At 36.0% G+C, this 22,323-nt stretch overlaps 1 protein-coding gene across 1 annotated transcript; it reads left to right on the top strand.

Moving 5' to 3' along the window:
- Positions 1-655: 655 nt before the first annotated feature.
- On the top strand, positions 656-1,198 carry LOC107613135 (uncharacterized). The gene has a single exon (XM_016314992.1). It carries the CDS (start codon positions 656-658, stop codon positions 1,196-1,198), a length of 543 nt encoding a protein of 180 aa, XP_016170478.1.
- The last annotated feature ends 21,125 nt before the right edge of the window (positions 1,199-22,323 follow it).

Below are 22,323 nucleotides of genomic sequence, written 5' to 3'. Positions count from 1 at the left end.
CAGTGAAGAACATGGGTGGAATATGAATGAGCTAAAGAAATATTTTGATGGAGATACTATAGAAAAAATCATTAGAACCCCAGTGAGTATTATTGAAAGAAAAGATAAATTCAGCTGGCCTCTTAAAACAGATAGCAAGTACACTATCAAGACAGAATATCATATTACTAGAAAGGAACGGAGCATCGATAATAAAAATAACCCATCAACTAGTGATGATTTAAAGGACTTATGGGGGGAGATTTGGAAATTAAAAGTACCTCAAAAAATCAAAACCTTTTTATGGCGAGCTTCACATAACATGATACTGGTTTTTTAAAATCTTTATAATAAAAAAATAACTAACACCCCTATATGTGCAATTTGTTTGCAAGAACTAGAGACCACTGAGCATGCACTGCTGCTCTGCCCCTGGACAAGGGTAGTGTGGTTTGGAGTTCAAGTTCAATGCTGCCTTACAGCCCATACAGTAACATCTTTTGGAAAATTGATGAGGGATATTTTGAAAAATATGAAGTTGAATACAGGAGTTAGTTATGAACAGTGTGGCAGTAAGGTTGGATTTTTAGTATGGGAGGTGTGAAAAGCAAAAAATCAAGTAGTACATCAGAGGTTCAAACCTTATCCATTAACAAGGATTTACAAGGCTAAACAAATGAAAATAGAGTTTGCAGAAATTGTAGAAGAACCGGCAAAGACTTCTATTAATGAAAGAAGGCCAGTTAGAAGGGTTACCTGGAGACCACCACTGGCAGGATGGGTTAAGGGCAATGTTGATGTAACATTTGTTGAAGTGCATTCTGGAGGGGCTACAGCAGCAGTAATTAGAGACCACACTAGAAACCTTCTCACAGACTCAAACTCCAAAATAATGGCCACCTCGCCTTTAGCTGCGGAAGCGTTAGCAGTTAGGGAAGCATTAATAATGGCAAACAACTTTCAACTGGAAAGAATTATCATAGAATCTGATAGTTTGATTCTCATCCAAGCACTAAAATCACAAGCATCAATTGCGGAAATTCAAGTTATTTTAGATGACATTTTGGATTTAGCAAGAAGTATCTCAAATTGTGGGTTCATTTGGGTGCCTAGAGAAGGGAATGCCTTAGCGCATGAAGTGGCCAAGCTTACAGTTGATGATATACCTTTCAACAAAATTGGCTCATGTGCAAGCCACAAACCATCACAAACATTCTAAAGAGAATTACATGTCACTACAAACGACAAACAGATCATGACTAAGGGAATCTAAATTTGACTGGCTGCAAATCGATTTAAATCAGAAGGAAATTAGCATCATTATGCCTTCACTGTCCCAGCCGAGGAGGAATTCCAACACCATCAACACAGTGGCATCATTGGCGAAAGTAGCATCAATCAAGAACGGGGTTGATAGAAGGAGAGATAGGAGTTGTTGCCAGAGAGATCGAGGTTGATATAGCTTCGGGTATCTTCATTCTTCACACTGGATGGAGGTAGCAGCACGGCAACAACAACAAACCACCGGCATCAGCGACGAAAGGGGCGCAATGATGGGCGGCACTACAGAAGTCGTTAAAGGGGCCAACAAGTTGAAACTATCACAAAGAAGATGAAGATTGCGGAAGGTTGTGCTGCCCAGCTTGGACATTGTTCCAAAAAAAATATCAATTAAAGAAAGTCATAAAGAAGATATCGAAATATTATAAGAGGGTCCATAGACTAATTTGATTTTGGATTAAAATACAATACATTCCTGTATATGTGAAAAATTAAAAGAGAAAATGACAAATAGGTCTCTGACCTTTTATCCTGCGGACATTTTTCGTCATTGACTATTTGAAAATACTTTTAAGTCTCTCACCTCCTTAAAAGTTAGACGGATTAGTTCTCCGTGCAAATGCCTTCGTCAAACCCAACAAAAAAGTCTGACGTGGCTTTCGTTTTGATGACGTGGCATATGAGTGCAATGGTAGTTTTGAAAACTAGACAAAAAAAAGTCATTATCTCTCAAAACTACGTCGTTTTGTGTGGCAACCAGTTCTCCGGTCCCATTCCCTCACTCCCCACCGGTTTGCTCTAGTTCCTTTACCTCTCTGACAACCACTTCACTGGCCAGATTCTGGTCGCCATGGCGGACAGTCTCTATTCTATACTTGTCAAACTCGATGTCTCGTCCAACAACCTCACGGACGGGTCCAGTTCCTGACGAGTTCACGTCATGCTCGTCTCTCATCTCGTTCGATACATCGTCTCACGGGGAGATTTCCTGGACTGGAAAGCTTTTGAATTTGGCGATCTTGAAGCTTAGTAATAACTCATTCTTTGGCATTCCGCCGGAGCTGGGTGACTGCCACACAGCTTGATTTGGTTGGATCTCAACTCCAATGAGCTGACCGGAGCAATCCTGCCCGAGCTTTTCAAGCAGTTGAGGAAGATTGTGGTGAATTTCATCTTAGGTGAATTTCAGCTTGAGTGGAATGATAGTTTTGAAAATTGGACCAAAAAAAATTCCTTCTCCCTCATATGCCACATGTGCACCCGTAATGCCAGGTCATTAGAACGGGAATCACGTTAGATTTTCTGTTTGTTTGACGGAAGCATTTGCACGAAAGGATTAATCCGTTCAACTTTTAAAAAGGTGAGAGATATAAAAATATTTTCAAATAGTTAAAAACGAAGGTCAAGAATCTATTTCTCCTTTTTTTAAATTAAAATATCTCAAAATTTTACGAAAGAAGTAAATCTGATAAATATTTATTTACCTAATTGGCATTCAGTTCTTGATATTATTTCAGATATGATATTAAATAAATGACTAAATTAAATAATATAAATTATGTTATAAATTATTATATTAATATCAAATGAATTTAATTTAAGTAGTTTGATATTTACCCTAATTAAATCAAATGATTGATATAATAAACAAATTATAATTAATTTAATTTATAAAATCATGTGTATGTGTTGCATACTTTTAAAAGTTAAGATATTTTTCTAAAATTAACGTGTGCTAATTATTAAAATAAAAATCTTAACCTCACATATTAATAAATATTTAATTTACTTTATAGTTATAATTTACTTTATAGTTATGCCTATTATGATCTTTATGAATTTTAAAATTTGTTTTACCAAACAAAATTATTATTTCTTAGTTTGTCCTCATTGAAAATTATTTATGGTTTAATTTACCAAATATAAATATTATAATTTTTATTTAAGTGCAAAACGATCATTAGCATAATAAAATATTATGTAATTAAAATATCATATAACACATTTCACTATCCTCTTCAAATAAATAATTAAAATAAGACAGTCTCAATCTTTTGTGCAAAGTATAATGAATAAAATATATGAGTCAAATAGGTATAAATATAGAGATTATAAAACTTTAATAACAATCTCCTTATACAAAGTTATCATTTATAAGACTATATATATTAACAATACAAATAAATTAGTATCATAAAACTTAATTCATTGTTTATTTTAAAATTTTACTGACTTTTATTGTTATAATTCTTAACAATCCAAATAAAACAATACCTTAGAGCTTACTTCATTATTTATTTTTAAATAATTACTAACATTTTATTTTTTTAATTAATTTTTTATTTATTGTTATTTTTAATCAATTATATTAATATACAAATAAATTAAATTAAATACAGTATATTACTTAGACTCATTAACATTTTGGAATTAACTTATGTTTAGTCTAGTATTATTTTCTGTAAAAAAAAAAGACAATATTGTTTTACTCTATTTTAAATTATACTTTATGTTTCAAAACTCTTTTGATAGAATCTTTTCTATTTTATTTTTGATCATTTTAATTTTTCATTAAAAAAATGATAATTTACATTACTATGCATAGTTGATATATATTTTATAATTGCAAACAGTTAGTGAAGTTGAGAATATATGCCTAGAAAAATAAATTAAAAATAGAACATAGTATAATATTTATGATGACTTTGTGATTATCATAAAACTGAAATAAAATGCAAAAGAAGATATCCTTTTAATTTACTTAACTATTGCAAGAGCCAAAAAAAAAAAAAAAAAAGGAAACAATAACAATAAGTAAACACATGCAGAGAAGAAAAAATAAATAGGAAATAATATGAAAGAAAGGTTACCTGTAAATGACAATAATAATATGTTTAGGATGGAATTAAATCTCAATTTGGCCCCTAAAATTTAATCCGATACTCAGAATGGTTCCCACAATTTTGTTGGCTCAATTAGAACCCCAAATTTATAATTGTGGCTCCAATTTGTCCCTGCGATCATCTCCGTCACCAGAATACTGATTTGATGCAATTGCATGACACGGTGGACACTACTTAAACGACGGTGCATTGGTTTCGCGCCCAAACCCTTTGGAAACCACGTCGTTTCAGTCTTTTGTGGGTTAAAATTCTCTTTCTTTTCAGTACGACGATTATAAGTTGCCAAACATCAAGAAAAACCCTTACACTACGTGGTTTTCAAAGGGTTTGCGCGCGAAACCAATGCGCCGTCGTTTAAATAGTGTCCACCATGTCATGCAATTGTGCTAGATCAGCATTCCGGTGACGGAGATTATTGCAGGGGCAAGCTGGAACCATAATTGTAAATTTTGGGGTCTAATTGAGGTCAACGAAATTATGGAAATCATTCTGAGTATCAGGCCAAATTTCAGGGCCAAATTGAGATTTAACTCGTTTAGGATGATATGCGAAGAAATAGAACTAAGTTTAAAAGTCAAAATAACAAAAAATTTAATCAAACAATATAAAGGATTAAAAATAATGATAATAAAACAAAAAAATAATTAAAAAAATAAAATATTAGTAATTACTTTAAAATAAATCATGAAGTAAGTTCTAAGGTATTGTTTTATTTGGATTGTTAAGAATTATAACAATAAAAGGTGAGTAATTATTTTAAAATAGACAATGAATTAAGTTTTATGATATTAATTTATTTGAATTGTTAATACATATAGTCTTATAAATGATAATTTTGTATAAGGAGATTATTAATAAAGGTTTATAATTTTCATATTTATACTTATTTGATTCATATATTTTATTTTATTATACTTTGTACAAAAAATTAAGACTATTTTATTTTAATTATTTATTTGAAGAGGACAGTGAAATGTGTGGTATTTTAATTACATAATATTTTATTATGCTAAAACATCATTGTTGTTGCACTCAAATAAAAGTTGTAGCATCTATATTTAATAAATTAAATTAAAAATAATTTTCAATAAATACAAGCTAAAAAATAATAATTTTGTTTAGTAAAATAAATTTAAATATTTATTAATATGTGAGGTTAAGAGCATCTTAATTTTGAAAAAGCATCTAACTCTTAAAAATATGAAATACATGATCTTATTAAACCAAATTAATTATAAGGGCAAAAAACCATAATGAGCCAAAGCAAGAATCGTGTAACCAAAATGCGCCAAATCCAATTTCGTTTCAGCAATGAGCCAAAGTGTATTTTAATATAATTCGAACCAAGCTGGTTCGAATTTCTCTCCTTCATAATTCGAACCATCCTGATTCGATTTAGTGTTGTAGGTATTTGAATAATTCGAACCAATAAGGTTCGAACTCCTCCCATACATAATTCGAACCACCCTGGTTCGAACTTCTCTCATACATAATTCGAACCAGGTTGGTTCGAATTATGCTTTAAAATCGATTCCATGTAATTCGAACCGGGCCGGTTCGAATTACTCCTAATGCACTCCTTCATAATTCGAACCAGGCTGGTTCGAATTAGGTGTGATTCGAGTATATAAGGAGTTCGAATCACCCTCATTCGAACCATTATCCCTTCACCCCTACCCCACAAAATCTCAGAGAAAACGACCCAGATTCTCTCCGAGGAAGACCTGAACGGACTACTCTGCTGATGGGGGACGATCCGGCACAGTTATATCGGTTGGACGGAGTCGCTCATATAGCCGGGGTCATCAACGACGAGGTTAGTACGGAAATATTTTTGATTCAAGCGTTAGTTGTGCTTTAGTGGTTTTGTATCCTGGTTAGACGGTACTTTATGTTAGTGGTTTATGTAGGTGGTTTAGGTGAGGGGATTATATAGGTGGTTTATGATAGTGGTTTAAGCTAGTGGTATTAGTTAGTGGTTTATGTTAGTGGTTTAGGGTGGTGGTTTAGGGTAGTGGTTTTTGTTAGTGGTTTAAGTCAGTGGTTTTTGGTAGTGGTTTATGTTGGTGGTTTATGTTAGCGGTTTTTGTTAGCGGTTTTTGCAAGCGGTTTTTATATGTGGTTTAGGGTAGTTGTTTAATGCTAGGTGGTTTAAGTAAGCCGGTTTATTGAATTTCTTTCTTGTTAATGGCTCTCGTTAATTGTGGTATATGCTAGCGGTTTAGTTGTGTGGTTTAGGGTTTGTTTTCCATTTAGTTATCTTTCATGTGATGTTATGCTGTTTAATTTAGCGAAATGATTAATGTAAACCGGATTATGGAAACCGTTTTATGTAAACCCGTTTATGTAAACCAGTTTACTTTAAACCGGTTTATGTGAACCGGTTAATTGTAAACCGGTTTATGTGAACCGGTTTACTGTAAAACCTGTGTAGTTATATATCTCAGTATGCGTTTCTTTTCATGCGCAGCCCGAGCGATGCATTAGGAGCATGAGGCGGCAGCAGGGCATGCGTCTTGATGATAGATACGTTCCATACTTGCAGATGGCAGGGCTATACCATCTTGCAAGGCTGAACGACCGGTGGTTCCGGCTAGACGAGGCGCTCGTCAGTGCATTCGTGGAGAGATGGCGTCCCGAGACGCACACATTTCATATGCCGTTCGGAGAGTGTACGATCACACTCCAGGACGTGGCATACCAGCTGGGTTTGCCAGTCGATGGCCGTTACGTGAGCGGCTGCCTGTCAGAGTTTCATATATACATCGATGGCGGCCGTCCACCCTGGGTCTGGTTCCAGGAGTTGCTAGGAGTTATACCTCCTCCCAGTCAGGTTCAGAAGTATGCAGTGAACTGCACCTGGTTTCAGGAGACCTTTGGTCAGTGCCCTGAGGATGCAGATGATGAGACTGTTCGCCGATATGTCCGGGCGTACATCATGATGTTGCTGGGCACGCAGCTGTTTGCGGACAAGTCTGGCAACCGGATTCACATTAGATGGCTTCCATATGTAGCGAGGCTGGAGGAGCTGGGTACGTACAGCTGGGGTTCGGCAGCACTGGCCTGGTTGTACCGGTGCATGTGCAGGGTGGCAAACAGACATGTTGTGAAGTTAGCGGGCCCGCTCCAGCTACTGCAGTCTTGGATCTTTTGGCGGTTTCCTCAGTTTAGGCCTACAGGATATGAGGCCTTCAGCTGGCCTTTGGCGTCGAGGTACTATACTGGGCCTATTTTTTTTCAATATGACTTACAGAATTGCGTGTATGTTAATACTCTGTTGCATAATGTAAACACATATATCAGTATATGTAACTCATATGTATGGTGCAGATAGGCAGGTTACAACCCTTCCGGTAGCGAGAAGGGTCCGAGAGTGCGGGCATGGAGGGTTAGGATAGACCGGTTACAGTCCAGGGAGGTTAGTATGCTAATTAATAACTGATGCTCTTTTAGTTAAATATTTTACACTTGGCTCGTACAGTTGCCCTGATAATTGTGGGTTTGTTCTGCAGTTTATATGGATGCCGTACAGTAGCCCCGACGTACTTCAGGTGTTGCACCCGGAGGTTTTGGAGCCTCGGCACATGGCGGTGTGGCGCTCTGTGACCGCGCTGATCTACTTTGCTGTCATAGAGTGGCATCAGATAGATCGTGTTCTTCCTCAGTTTGGAGGGGTACAGGCCCCTCCGCGTCCCGCCTTGAACATCGACTTTCTGATGTCCAAGGACGGGAGAGGCGGTGATCGATGGTTCCCCTCTTCCATGCCGAAGTGGCATGCATACTGGGACGCTCGTCAGGACAGTGTATTGAGGTTCGATGTTGTTGCCGACCCTGGACCGTCTCATCAGTTCCTTCAGTGGTGGAGTCAGCATGGGAAGAGGTTCCTGGCACCGGACACTCAGCTGGGGGATCCGAGATCAGTTCCTATACCAGTTGAGGCCTCACAGCGGGGTCCGGGGCGTGTGCCTGACATGGATCGGCCGGATGACGTGCCTGACAGGCGCAGGGTTGAGAGGAGGATGGGTGTAGGGACACGGAGGAGCCAGCGTCAGTGGAGGTGGCCGGATCAGACGGCGAGGAGTGGTTCTGACCATGGGGACGACGATGACGACCAGCCTGGCCACGTTGGAGGATGCACACACGATGGAGGTACTAGTACACACGATGGCGGTCATGGAGGTGAGTGGTATGGCACAGGGCTCGGTGACGGGGCTGACACTGGTGACGCTGGACCTGGACCTGGAGCGGGCCCGCTTGGAGATTACTTCGTTGGTGTGCCAGCGGATGATCAGGCTGAGCAGGGTGGTACACCTTGGCGCATATCAGGATCACAGTGGGCAGACTTTGTTGGGTCAGACTCGTTTGTTGGAGACTTCGGGAGTCCACGCTTCCTAGATGAGATCACCGCCATCATGCAGGGTGAGGTGACCCCCCGCAGAGCTGGCCAGACCTCAGGGATCCAGGCCCCCTTAGATGTTGATCTGAACGAGCCTCCATCCTCATCCGCTGGTCAGCAGTTTCGTCTTGGAGGTACCCCTACATCAGCCTTCACCGCTGCATCCGCCTTCACCGCTGCATCAGCCTGTCCGGTGCCCATCTGGGCCTCAGCCTCTCGCCCCTTGCGAACAAAGAGTTCGGCCAGCCTGCCATATGTTGCCTTCACCAGGGATGCTACAGGAAGATTTCTTACACCCTTGAGGATTGAGTTCACACACTCGGAGATATTCGTCGTCATGTGACCGAATCTCCTCCCTTCATCGCGATGCTGCGTCCACAAGGAGTAATCAATACGGTTCGCCCAATCACACATCGCCGGGTCTTCAGACCGCAGTATATCAAACCAGTAATCAAACTCAACCTCAGTCTTCGCGTACGCTGCATTCACGAGAAGCCTCCTAGCGTCTTTGCCCTTGAAGGTAAGGGCGAAATTAGCAGCTACGTGTCGTATGCAGAATGCACGGTACGCAGATGGTGGTAACCAACCTCCGTCCGGGGCCTCAAGCGCAGATTTGATGCCGTTGTGCCTATCCGATATAACCAGCAGACCGGGCTGCGGGGTCACGTGCTGCCGAAGGTGCGAGAGAAAGAAGGTCCACGACTCCGCATTCTCACCCTCTACTAGTGCGAATGCGACAGGTAGAATGTTGGAGTTCCCGTCCTGTGCAATCGCAATGAGCAACGTTCCCCCATACTTACCATATAGATGTGTCCCGTCAATGCTGACTAGCGGCTTGCAATGCCGGAATGCCTCGATGCACGGAGGGAAAGTCCAGAAAAGTCTGTGGAAATAAGCTTGAGAGTCGTCCACCTGTCCTCCAACTATAACCGGGCTCGTCCTGAGGACCGCAACAGTACCAGGCATCGTCAGCTGGACACCCAACACCCACCTAGGTATCTAGCTGTATGACTCATCCCAGTCACCGTAGATGAGGCCAACGGCCTTCTGCTTCGCCATCCAAACCCTCCTATAAGTCGGCCTAAAACCAAAATGCGCTGCCGTGGCGTTCAGGAGCACCTTGATGCTAACCGATGCGTCAGCCCTAACCATTGGCATAATGAACGCCGAAATCACAGAATGATCCAAACTTCTGTGATCACTTGATATGGATGTGGCTAGGCAAGTGTGAGGGCCATTGTACCGTTTGACCTCCCAAAGGCCCTTGCGCTTCCGGAGACTTTGCCGAATCAACCATGTGCAACCATTCCCGAACTCGGAACACTTACCCACATACCGGCGGTGATCGGACTCCACCACCTTGTACTGTACCCCTCGCCGGATGCTGTAAGTCTTCACACTTAACAGGGCCTCATCTTTATCCTGGAATTGCTGACCAACTTGGAACTCTGTGAGACCAGCATTCCCTTCCGCATCTCTAGCTCCGAATCCAACAGGGTGCCCTAGCGCACCCTCATGCGTCATGGCGTCCAGGTCCAGCGAAGAAAAATATGGTGGATACTGCTGTGTGCCAGAGCTAGAACCACCACCAGCCAATGCAGGCCCAGCCGCTACAAGCTCGTCCCCGCTATCTTCCTCAATCGTTTCGGGCTCAACGTCGTCCTCATCAGGATCACCCAATTCTCCGTCTCCGACGCCAACCGGTGGAACGCCGTGTAAAGCGTTTGGCAGAACATCAAAGGATCCTACCTCGTCGCGGACGCCGTCATTCAAATCAACAGCAAATGACGGAGAGGCGACAAGTTGGGCCGCTGGCTCGTAAACTGGGACGGAGGAAGAAGCCACAGCAGCCATCGAACTGGAGCCAGCTGCATTGGCTACATTGGCGGTATTCCGGTTCGAACCGCCTGAGCTGGATACCACATCAACCAGCTTTGCCAGCAACTCTGGTGTGCGGACCTCCGGAAACTGCCTCCGACAAAGAAACATGACTTGGAGGTCCTCATCACTACCAATCGTGAGACAATCATACTTCACCGTATCGTGCAGGATCGTGACTGGAATGCGATAGAAAAACTTCTTAATCCGCTTCGCACCTTCCAGGCCAAGTTTCATCAGCACAGCTCTAACCAGGTCATCATAGCTTGTCGTTCGATTCACCACAATATAGAGAGGATTCTTATCTGTGAACTTCACTCCGGACCGAGTTTTCCTCTTGATGGACCCTCTGTGGTGTACCAAAACAGCAAAACTCTCCTCTTCACTAGCCATCTTAAGTCCTCTAATGAGAGCAAATCACGTTTACAGCGTTTATATAGAGCTCTGACTCCTACTAATTCGAACTAACCTGGTTCGAACCATGATACATGTAATTCGAACCAGGCTGGTTCGAATTATAACAATCAGCCACTCTTTGGTTCGAACCAGGTACATGTAATTCGAACCAGCCTGGTTCGAATTACTTCAGTCGACCTCTCTTCCCATAATTCGAACCAGCCTGGTTCGATTTATTACACTTGACTAATCTCCACATAATTCGAACTCAATCGGTTCGAATTACATGCTCTCCTGGTTCGAACCTGACCGGTTCGAATTATTCACATTTTTTTAGTGGTAGTTCGAACCAATGTGGTTCGAATTACTTGCTAATAGAGTTCGAACCTTGTTGGTTCGATTTATATAAAAATGCCTCTTGGCTTATTGCTGAAACAAATTTCTGTTTGGCGTATTTTGGTTAAACTTTTCTGCATGTGGCTTAATATGGTTTTTTGCCCTAATTATAATTTGTTTATTATATCGATTATTTTATTTAATTAGGAAAAATATCAAACTACTTAAGTTAAATTCATTTGATATTAATATAATAATTTATAACATAATTTATATTATTCAATTTAGTCATTTATTTATTATCATATCTGAAATAATATTGAAAATTGAATGCTAATTAGCTAAATAAATAGTTATCAGATTTTTTTTTCATAAAATCTTGAGATATTTTAATTTTTCATCTATATAAGAATGTGTTTTATTTTACCCCAAAATCAAATTAGTGTATGAACCCTCTTATAACATTTTGATATTTTCTTTATGGCTCTCTTTAATTAATAATGGTTTAGCTTTGACTCTCTTGATCTCCTTTTTTTTTAGAAATATTTAGTAACTAAAAAATATTAGTAAAAAATAGTAAGAACTTGCCTTATTTAATATTTATTAATTATTACAACAATTAATGAATACTAAATAAAATAAGTTTTGACTGTTTTTTTTTTGTCTCCTTAATATTAGCGTTTTTTTTTTTATTTTAATGTTCCTCAACAACCATTGACATCAATGATCTGTCCATGTCACATAAGAGAACATCTAATAATGCATAATTAAAAAGTATTACAAGAAATTTGTCAGATATTGTTAGATTTATCGACGAATTTACTAAAAAAAATCGTCGGGTGGGACACTTGTAATATCCACCTCTTTTATCGTTTCTGGTTTTAAATTAGCACAACACATACACTGAACACTCATATGAAAGCACTGATTGTTTTCCAGAGTGAGAGTGGTGGAAGTTATAACAGTCCCTGAAGTAGGTACCGGATTTCTGGTACAACAGCAGTTAGACAGCTTACTTACCATCTTTTTGAAGAACGAACAACAAGTATTCATCATTGACTTCACTTTTCGGCGGCCTCCTCTTCCTGTTCTATTGATCAAAGGCATGCGGCAGCGCCGACATGGGAAAGCCATCAGAAAGATTTCGATGGTAAGGGTGGCATGATCTCAATCGAGAGTCATTTCTCTTAGTGACTGACGAATGAAATCAACCAGACCCTCACTTACGTCAATTGTTTTTTTTTTTCCTGTGCTTTCCCTCTTCTTTCTTCTCTATTGACATAAGCTAGGTTCGCACTGTTGGTGCTTTCTGCCAGATTTAGTGTCGGAATAAATTTGACAATTGGCAGATTTTTTTTCATCCGATACTAATTACTATAAAAAAAAAATTTTGCCAGTAATTTTTACCGTCAGATTTTTTTTCAGCAAACTTAAATTTTAAAGATTTTAAAAAATGTGTTTAAAAATTAAATATATAATTTTAAATATTTAAATTCAATAATTTCTAAACTAATAAGTGAAAAAATACAACACTAATTAATTCAGATAATAATAAACTTAAAAACTTAACAAAGATAAGTCAATAATTAACTCAAAAAATAAACAAGTTAATATTAACTTAGAAAATTAACAATAATTAACTAATTAACTCAGAAAATAATTAACTCAAACAACACTAAAATAGAAATCGGAACAATGTAATTAGGGATCTTATACTTGTAGATTCATTCCGAAGAGCAACACCAAGTCCTATTGCTCTTTCTATGACACCAATGTTCTTACTTGAACTGATATCAAACTACATAATTATCACAGGATTTAAAAATAGAATCATAAAAACAGAATTAAAAATCAGAATAATAAATACAAAACTTAAAACACAAAATCATCAAAACAGAATTAAAAATCAGATTTATAAACAAAATTTTAAATACAAAATCATCAAAACATAATTAAAAAAATTTAAACCATCACTAACAATTTCAAAAAAATAGCTGAAGCCATCAGTAAGGAAATAGAAGAACATTAATCAACAAAATAATCAGGAACTAACCCGACACAGAGGCCCCATTCTTGAGGACGACAGCGTGGAGGAAAGTCTTGCTGTGTGTGGAGGACGACGATGTCCGGTGTGTGTTGCTGCTGTGCGTGGAGGATAGTCAACGACGGCTACTATTGATGCGTGAAAGACGATGACAGTTGCTGCTGGTGCGTGGCGCCGTGGAGGAGGACGGAGAGAGAAGCGCTTCAAGGATAAGGGAAGGAAAGGAAAGGGTTGCTTCACCGTAGAACACGGGTCAGGGTGCTGTGGGGCAACATCGCCGACGGAGAAGAGGGAGGAATTTCGTCGCTGTGAGAGGTTGAGAGAGGGAGAGAAAATTCGGCGCTCGGGGAATGGGGGTGTTTTGACGCTCTGAAAAATGAGACCGAAGAGAGAGGAGAGGTTTAAAGAGAGAGTCTGTCTTTCAAAATGCGGAGAGATGGTGTGTTATTTCAATTTAAAATAATTTTATTGACGGATAAATCTGACAGTAATATATTGCCTGTAACCAAAACGCAATGTTCCATTAATTGAGCTTTACCGACGGATTTATCAAATAATTATTCCAACGATAACGATCGTGCTAATTTTTTTTTCTCTAAATATTATCGGTGAATTTACCGTCGAAAAATTGAATTCGACAATAATTTTTTTATCCGAAAAATTGATTGTCAAATCTGCCTATTAATCCACTGCTAATGTTCAATGGTCAATTCAATGATATTTTACGGTTTTCTTGTAGCGAAGATATTAAGAAATTTAAATTAAAGCAAATAATAAAAAAGTATAAATGTAGCACATAATTAAAATCATAGATAGTATATAACATTTGTATAGCATATGAATCTTATTTTATTATTAAAGTAATAACGTATCAAATCAACACACTCACACATGCACACAAATTCTAAAAATAAACGTAATTTAAAATAATTAATTAAGTTAACGTAAAATAAGAAAGATTATTAGCCATAATTCTAATTGATTATACTTAATAAATTAGGCTAAATAAATCAAGAAGCACTATCAAACTCAAAAGAATGTCATGTTAGTAATTATAAAATATTAATTAATTTAAGAATTCAACTATCTTATACTTTAAGAATACATATTAAAATTACTAATCGAAAAAGTTTTTATTAAAAATACAAAATATTTAATTTTTCAATACATTTATTTTATATTTATTTAAAAAATTTAAATTTTTTTACTACTACTACTAATAATAATAATTTTATTATGTATCTTTAGAATATGTGTTAACTAAATTTTTAATATAAAATAAAAATAAATAATTAGACATAAGTGTAATTAATTACATTTAGTGAATTAGCTCGCTAAATAAATAAAGAAACACTACAAAAAAATTGTCACATATGCTATTAATTAATTGATGATAATCTTATATAATATTAATTGGACTAATAACATTATTTATTTACCTACTTGTTATATGCTTTGTATTTTTTTCGATAATATTAAAAAAAATAAAAAAATCAGTTTAAATTTATCCCATTTAATATTTATTTATTATAGAATATATTAAATAAAATTAAAAATAATAAATTTTGATAACTTTTAACTACTATTTTTTTATTATAAAATATTTTTGTTTTTCGTTTGCTAGCTTTGTGGATTTTTTATTTTAATAAATAAAATAAATATAATAATTACTGAATTAAATAATTTTAAAATTTGTCACCAAAAAAAAATAATTTTAAAATTTATTATCGAAATTCGTTACTCTATCTTATTTCATTTACACTATAAACGAAATAATTTTATACGTATCTCGTTTACAGTATAAACGAGATAAGACACGTGGATATCTTATCTTGTTTACAGTGTAAACGAGATAAGAGAGGACGACGGCTATATATATAACTTGTTTACAGCGTTTGACCGGGTACCAGTTTGAACTTTTTAACTACTTTCTCCTCTCTTTTACCCTTTTTTGACCATATAATCGATAAATTCGACGATGGTGTACGTAGCTGGTAACAACTGAGATATCAACAGGCTGAATGAGACTTCGCATTATGCCGGGACAGCTGACTTTGCAGTTAGTTCTGTTGTGTTGAATTTTATGCAATCCCATATAGATATATGTGTGTATGTAGCCATGGTTAGGATAGTCGTCAAGAACTAGAATATAGTTTGTATAGTTAGGAATAGGTCACTGGTAGAAATTTAAAACTCTCTTTTATTTCACTTGTGTTAGGTTGTTATTACATAATTATTAGTTTGGAACTTTATTTTATTTCTTTTAGTTTCGTCAAATTTATAATTAGTTTTTTATTTTTTTTAATTTAGTTATTATACTACTTTAATTTTATAATTAGATTTTTTTATATCAAATATATTAAAACTAACAGAATAATATTTTTCTCAAAAATATGTAGCTAAATATCTAATTATGTTCTTAATTATAAATATCTATAATTTATAAAAAAAGTATTTATTTAACTTTAATTTTTTTATACTGAAAAGATCTAATTACAAAACTTAAAACATTGTAGGAATTTAATAAAAAAATATAGAAACCTATTTAAAAATTTAGTGATATTATAAGAACCGTTAAACTTAAAAGAACCAATAAAAGTTTTAAAATTACATATTGATAATTATGAACATATATTTTTTCTACAGAGGCCTCGCCTTCTACTGTCCCAGCGAGTGAGTCATACCCTTTCTCCACCCGACACCATTGTCCCGTATTCGAGGGAGGCTGGATTCGGGGACACGGTGCCTCTCAGGGATTTCACATTCGACAATGCCCTGATTAAGGCATCCGTGAAGCGATGGCACGCAGAGACCCACGCGTTTCATCTTCCGTGGGGTGAGGTGACTATCACCCTGCAGGACGTGGAGTACCACCTAAGGCTACGCGTCCACGGGACCCTGTTGGGGGTGCTTCCGTGACTTCGGTAGGTGGTATCAGACGGAGACGTGGCAGTTGGTGGAGCAGCTACTCGGTGCCAGGCCTCTGGTGGCTCCACAGCTGGCGGCGCATGAAGCTCATATGGCTGCGGGATTGTGTCTGCCAGATACCCCTACGGACGACCCAGAGACCCTCTGACAGTATGCTAGATGCTACATCATGTTAGTGATCGGAGGATATCTGATGACGGACAAGTCGAACAACTTGGTCCATCTGCGTTGACTCCCACTTCTTGAGTTTTTTGGGAGGTGCCAGGCGTTGTCTTGGGGCTCGGCTGTGTTGGCTTAGACGTACCAGTCACTGTGCTCGGCGGCACACTGAGGCATCACGGACATTGCTGGCTGTACTCCACTGTTGATGTCCTAGATATACCAGAGATTTTTTCAGTGGTGTCCACCGGAGTGAGCGTTCTACATGTATCCTATGCCTGTGAGGTAACAACTATTTATATCTTTATTTAGTTATTAATTTGTAACTTCTTACGACCTTCTTCATAATGAACTACTTTTATTCTTTTGATTGGTGTCAGGTTGGTTGCACCAGTAGAGCATATATCAGCATGAGGCCAGGGTCTTGCGATGGAGAGTATCGATCGATAGGTTACGATTCGATGAGGTTAGTACCATGTTTGACACCACCACATTTGCATAACGAACTCACACGCTGAGTGCGCAACAGAATCAGATTCTCACACTCAAATATCACTTCATTGTCGCCATTTCTCATACGACAATTGGAATAAACACAAAAAACTATGTATACGTTATTACTGGCCATTATTGCCTTCTTTTTTTGAGAAAAACAGAACAGGAGAAGATATGAAATGAATGTAGAGAATACTAAAGATTAGACATCCTTTTATAGTTACTGAAAAATTGTCTCACTAGATCTCGTTTACACTGTAAACAAAAGATGTGTAAAATTATCTCGTTCACAGTGTAAACGAGATAAGAGAGGGTGAGAGATTTCGGTAACAAATTTTAAAATTATTTAATTCAGTAATTATTATATTTATTTTATTTATTAAAATAAAAATCTGTAGCTTTGCTGGTTGTTTTTTTTTTTTCTTTGTTTTTTAATTCTATGACTATCTCATTGTCTTATTTAACGGTGAATGACAAACCATAAAATAATATTTATTTACCTACTCACTGGGAAATTTTTTAAGAAATTCACAAAACAAAGAGAATTATTTAAAAGGAAAAATTAAAAGGATCCAGAATTGTTCTCTTAGGTAGTATTTGTTTTATAAAACTAGGACTGAGACCGAAATATTATCATTTAGTATTATATTTAATGATTAGAGATTAAAACAAAAATTTTTGAAAATACATAAAATTATAATTTTTTAAGATAGAGACTAAAATTTTAATAATATTAGTCTATGTTAAAAAATTAAATAAAATATATATAGTAATTATTATTATAAATATTTTACAAAGTTATAATTAAAATCAAACTCTCAAGATTTTTAATATTAAAAATAATTAGTATTTGTCTTAATCAATTTGAGTTTGTTGAGTGATCATCTCACTCGTCCGCTTAAACAACTATTATGAGTTAGAATCTCGCCTTGTGTGTGTAGCAATCCATTGGCTAAAGTCAGGGCAGATTTTGCTTAGGACAGGCCAGGGCATGGTCGGGTTTAGGGTGTACCCGCTTCGGATATATACATATAAACACTTTTTAGGAATTAAAATTTGCCTCACATCACAGATTCATTGATTCACAGTTTCAGTCCACACTCTATAGCCATGTAAGAGAAACCCAGTCATTCTCACCCGGAGTCTTCTTCTTCTCAACTTCTTCACAAAAAATCTCATAGCTCCCGTCATCGTTGTTGTTGAGCCCATCACCGCCTACCACTTCACAGCTCCTATCTTCCTTCACAGCTCATGTCGCCATCGCTGCTTATCCTGTTACCATCGTTATTGAGCCCATCGCCACCTTTCTCCTGCCGAGTCCCCCTCTCTCTCTCTCTCTCTCTCTCTCTCTCTCTCTCTCTCTCTCTCTCTCTCTCTCTCTCTCTCTCTCTCTCTCTCTCTCTCTCTCTCTATGAGTCTGTTAAGTTCTTCTCTTCTTCTTCCACAAACTCGTCACTTAGTTGTCGTCGCTATAAGCCCATGCATTATCGTTGTAGTTTCATCTGAGTCTGTCACCGAATAAAATAAAATTTTTATTCAAATTGGACCAGTTGAAAATAGGCATGCATGAGATTATTTTGCATATAATTTCTGAATTTTCTCATCCAAATTTGATCTATGTGGTTGAGTATTTTAGTATAGCAATCATCGTGGTTTCGTTGCGACATTAATGTGATAAAGTTGTGATAATTTCATAACTAATATATGAGACAGACCATATTAACAAAGTAATCGAGGAAATAACATTCAGATGTGTGCATAAAATTTATAAGATGTGATTATTTCAGGAAAATATATATGTATAGTCCAAGTTGAAGATTTTTAGAAAATTATTATTTTTTAATATATTTATGAACAATACTTATATTAATTATAATTGCAAATTAAGTAATTTTACATTAAATGACTTATATAATGGTGATCTCATTTATTGTCATAAATGTTGAATTAAATAAGTCATCATTACTTTTGATTTAGATAAATGAGATTAAAACCATAGATACTATTTTATTTGAGTTTTAGAGTTTAATGAGTATCACACTCAAATATAAATAATGACTTCAGAATTTTGGTCTCCAACACATCAAACTCGTCTCCGTAGTTCTTTTCTCACAGTGGAGTTGTGATTCAGCCCTATCAGAAATAAATAAGGTTTTGGTTGACGAAGATCAAAGAACCACAAGAGTCAAGCTCTCTGATCTCAATCATGCTCTCGAATGAAGGGACACTTTCGTGTTCTCAGTTATATTTTTTAATGATTTAACATGGATGATCTTAAGGTTGAGAAATCCTAAATTTTTTAGATAATATAGAATTTTTATTCAATCAAATGATGAGAAATAATTTTATTGAATTAAATTATATTAATATGATCATTGGATGATAAAGAATACTAGAAAAATAAATAAATAATATTTTAAAAGTATAAAAATATTAAATTATTATTTCAATTTACTTTTTTAATCAACAACAATAAATATCTTGAATTAATTAAATTTTTACAAAAAATTATATACCTAAAATAATTTTATTTTTTCAAAAATATTTTGAACATACAATGGTTCAATGAGAGGTTGACTATTGAGAATTGAATATAATATTTTTAAATTCATATTTTCAATAAAAAGATGTACTTAGTTCTATCCATCCTAAATAATTCTATATTCAGTTATTCACTATTACTTATCTATCTAAATAATTCTAACATTGATAGAATATTATTTAGATGCAAAAAATTTAAAATATATTTATTCTATTTCAAAAATCAATATTCATATTTAACTTAGAATTTCAACAAATATGGCAAAAAATATTATATTTTTTAGTTAAAAAATTAAAATATCTATAAACATATTTTTGTGCTTTAGCTTTGGATTTTTTAAAAAAATTTGGCAAGTTAATGAAATCAAATCATATTTCTATAACATATATAAAAATGTATATATATTGCACATAAAGAAAAAATGTTAGATGTAATAAGAACAAATACATAAATTAAAGTAAAATTTAGAAAAAAAAGAACCAATAAAATATTATAAAAATGTATATATATTGCACATAAAGAAAAAATGTTAGATGTAATAAGAACAAATACATAAATTAAAGTAAAATTTAGAAAAAAAAGAACCAATAAAATATTGAAGGAAAAAAATATAAATAGAAGAGAAACAAAATTATTAGACAGAAAGGAAATAATTTAATAAATTTTATGTGTATATAAAAGAGGAATAAAAAGAAGATATACCGTACCTTTTTTTAATTTAGCAAGATTTATGGAAATAAACACATATATAGAATAAGAGAATAAAAATAATAATAAGAAGAAACTAAATATTTGAATTAATATCAAAATAAAAAATAATAAAATAATGATAATCTATTATAATCTTAATCTTTTAATATAATTAATTAATAACAATATAATTAGTCTACCATAGTCTTAATCTAATCTTTTAATATAATTAATTCTAATTAAGTAATTAAATAAATTAAATATAAATATGTCTAATCTAATCGTATAAAAAAATAGTAGATTTTTTACAATTAGACAAATTATATATATATTGGGAATAAAATGTCACTTTAAAAATGAGATTATTATTATTAATAACATACAAATATTAAAATTGTATTAATGCATTAATTGAAAGACATTATTAGAATAAAAAGTAGCAAGAATTAAAATAACTGAAATTTATTAACTTTAATTAGTTAAATTAGCATAAAAAAAAAGAGATGATTAATCAGATTAAATAAATTAAAAAATATTATTGAGAAAAGAAAATATTACAGTAATTATATTACTAATTTTTAAAAAAATCAATTCAATTCGTTCAAATTTTTATTTAAAATAGACCATTAAAGATCACCAATGAATAAAAATGAATGAGATATAATAAAGAATAATTTTGGTAGTATAAATAATTAAATTAAATTATTATATACAATTTTTATTTTTTATCTTATTATGATTTAAGTTAACATTAATGGTAAAAAAAACTAATTTTAAATAGCCCCAATTTTTATTTTACAACATAATTAAAGCACAATTCATACTTTTTTATTTTGTGATTAATTAATATTTTTTAAATTTTTTAGTTAAGTCTTCTATATTTTATGATTGATAAATTTTCTCTACAAAATACAAATTTGTGATGAATTATTACTGTTCGATACGTCGGGTTACCAGACGGTTTAGATGTGAAGATGGGTCCTGCCTTGGTCTGAGTCCTGGGAACAGTTCGCGCTATCTGCTAACTTTCCGAGCTCTCGATGGGTTGAGGGGGTGCCACCTGCAATGATACTCCGACGCCCAAGTCAGTGTGGAGTGCAGGTGGAAAAAGAGGGAAGTTATGATGACGTACCTTGGGGGAGGGGTAGGACCCTCCCCTTATATACCCTGTCAGTAGGGCGGGCCCCACAAGGGGAGGCCACCTTCCAGGAAGCTTCGCTTCCCCCAGTTGTCAAGCAGCTGTCAGTCAGGACGCGTATTCGGGTCCTGGGTTCGGGCGGATTGTAAGCGCCGACCCAGCCGTATAGGCCGGTTAGTTGCGGGTCGGGCGGTAACCCTGCTCAGCTGGGCTGGGCCATAACAGTGCCCCTAACGCGCCAGATGCGGATGTAAGCGCTGTGTATGGCGCGTTCCCTTTCTCCTTTTGCCCAGTCGTCGTCTTGCCAGTCCCTCGTGATGAGGACGCGCCTCCTACGCGTGCACAGACCTGTTCGTTGTGGGGGTGCGTCCTTTGTCGCCTTGTTTACCGCGCCGAGCATTTAATGCTCTTAATGGCAGTTCAAAACTCTGTGAGAAAAGACCATTATACCCCTGCCTTTCGCGCTTCTCAGGATTGGTTTTTTTACAGTTTCCATTTGGTTTTGCCTCAGTTCCACTGCATTTTCATTGCTTTCTCCTCTCTCTTGCAAAAACCTCCATCGCAGACCCCTGCTTCATCTAGATTCTTGTCAGTTCTTCGATCCCTTTCCATTATCATCCTTATCCTGGTAAGCTTCCTGTCCTTTTTCTTAGTATTGGTGTTTATTTTTCGCTTTGCATGCGAGTTTGGTATGAACTGCTTGATGCGGATCGCGTATCCTCTTGTGTTTTAGCATTAGGTAGGAACTGTAGGGGGTTACCATTTTAGGATTTTGTTTTTTCGGCCTTCTTATTTCAAGGATTATGACTGATGGATAGGCAATCTGTAGTTTTCTGGTAGTGTCGTAGCTTTCTAGTAGTACTTCCGACCTCCCGGCCTTATAGACTGATTTTGAGTGGTGCCTCACTGTAGGTATGGATCAACGTCGTGTCGTAAGGGTCGTGAGGCCGGCTCCATTCGAACGGTACGCCTGGGTAACGTCGGACGTAAAGGAGGCCCCAAACCAGATGTCCCTGGAGGAACTTGAGGAGTTCTGACAGGCCTACTACCTTTGCGGAGGAACCGACGAGGAAGCTAATTACACAGCCTTCGTTCCTGCCGATAACGAGCGTATATATGAGTTAAATCTGCACTCTCCCCAGGTTCCCGATTGGATGT

Source organism: Arachis ipaensis, chromosome B1 (genome assembly GCF_059453495.1).
Source record: "Arachis ipaensis isolate K30076 ecotype BB chromosome B1, ASM5945349v1, whole genome shotgun sequence".
Classification (NCBI taxonomy): domain Eukaryota; kingdom Viridiplantae; phylum Streptophyta; class Magnoliopsida; order Fabales; family Fabaceae; genus Arachis; species Arachis ipaensis.
The sequence above is the reverse complement of the archived record's forward strand: the minus strand, read 5'-3'. Positions and strand labels throughout refer to the sequence as shown.

Bases quoted from the DNA above. Each gene is read 5' to 3' on its own strand.
- LOC107613135 (XM_016314992.1), top strand. From the start codon at position 656: ATGAAAATAGAGTTTGCAGAAATTGTAGAAGAACCGGCAAAGACTTCT.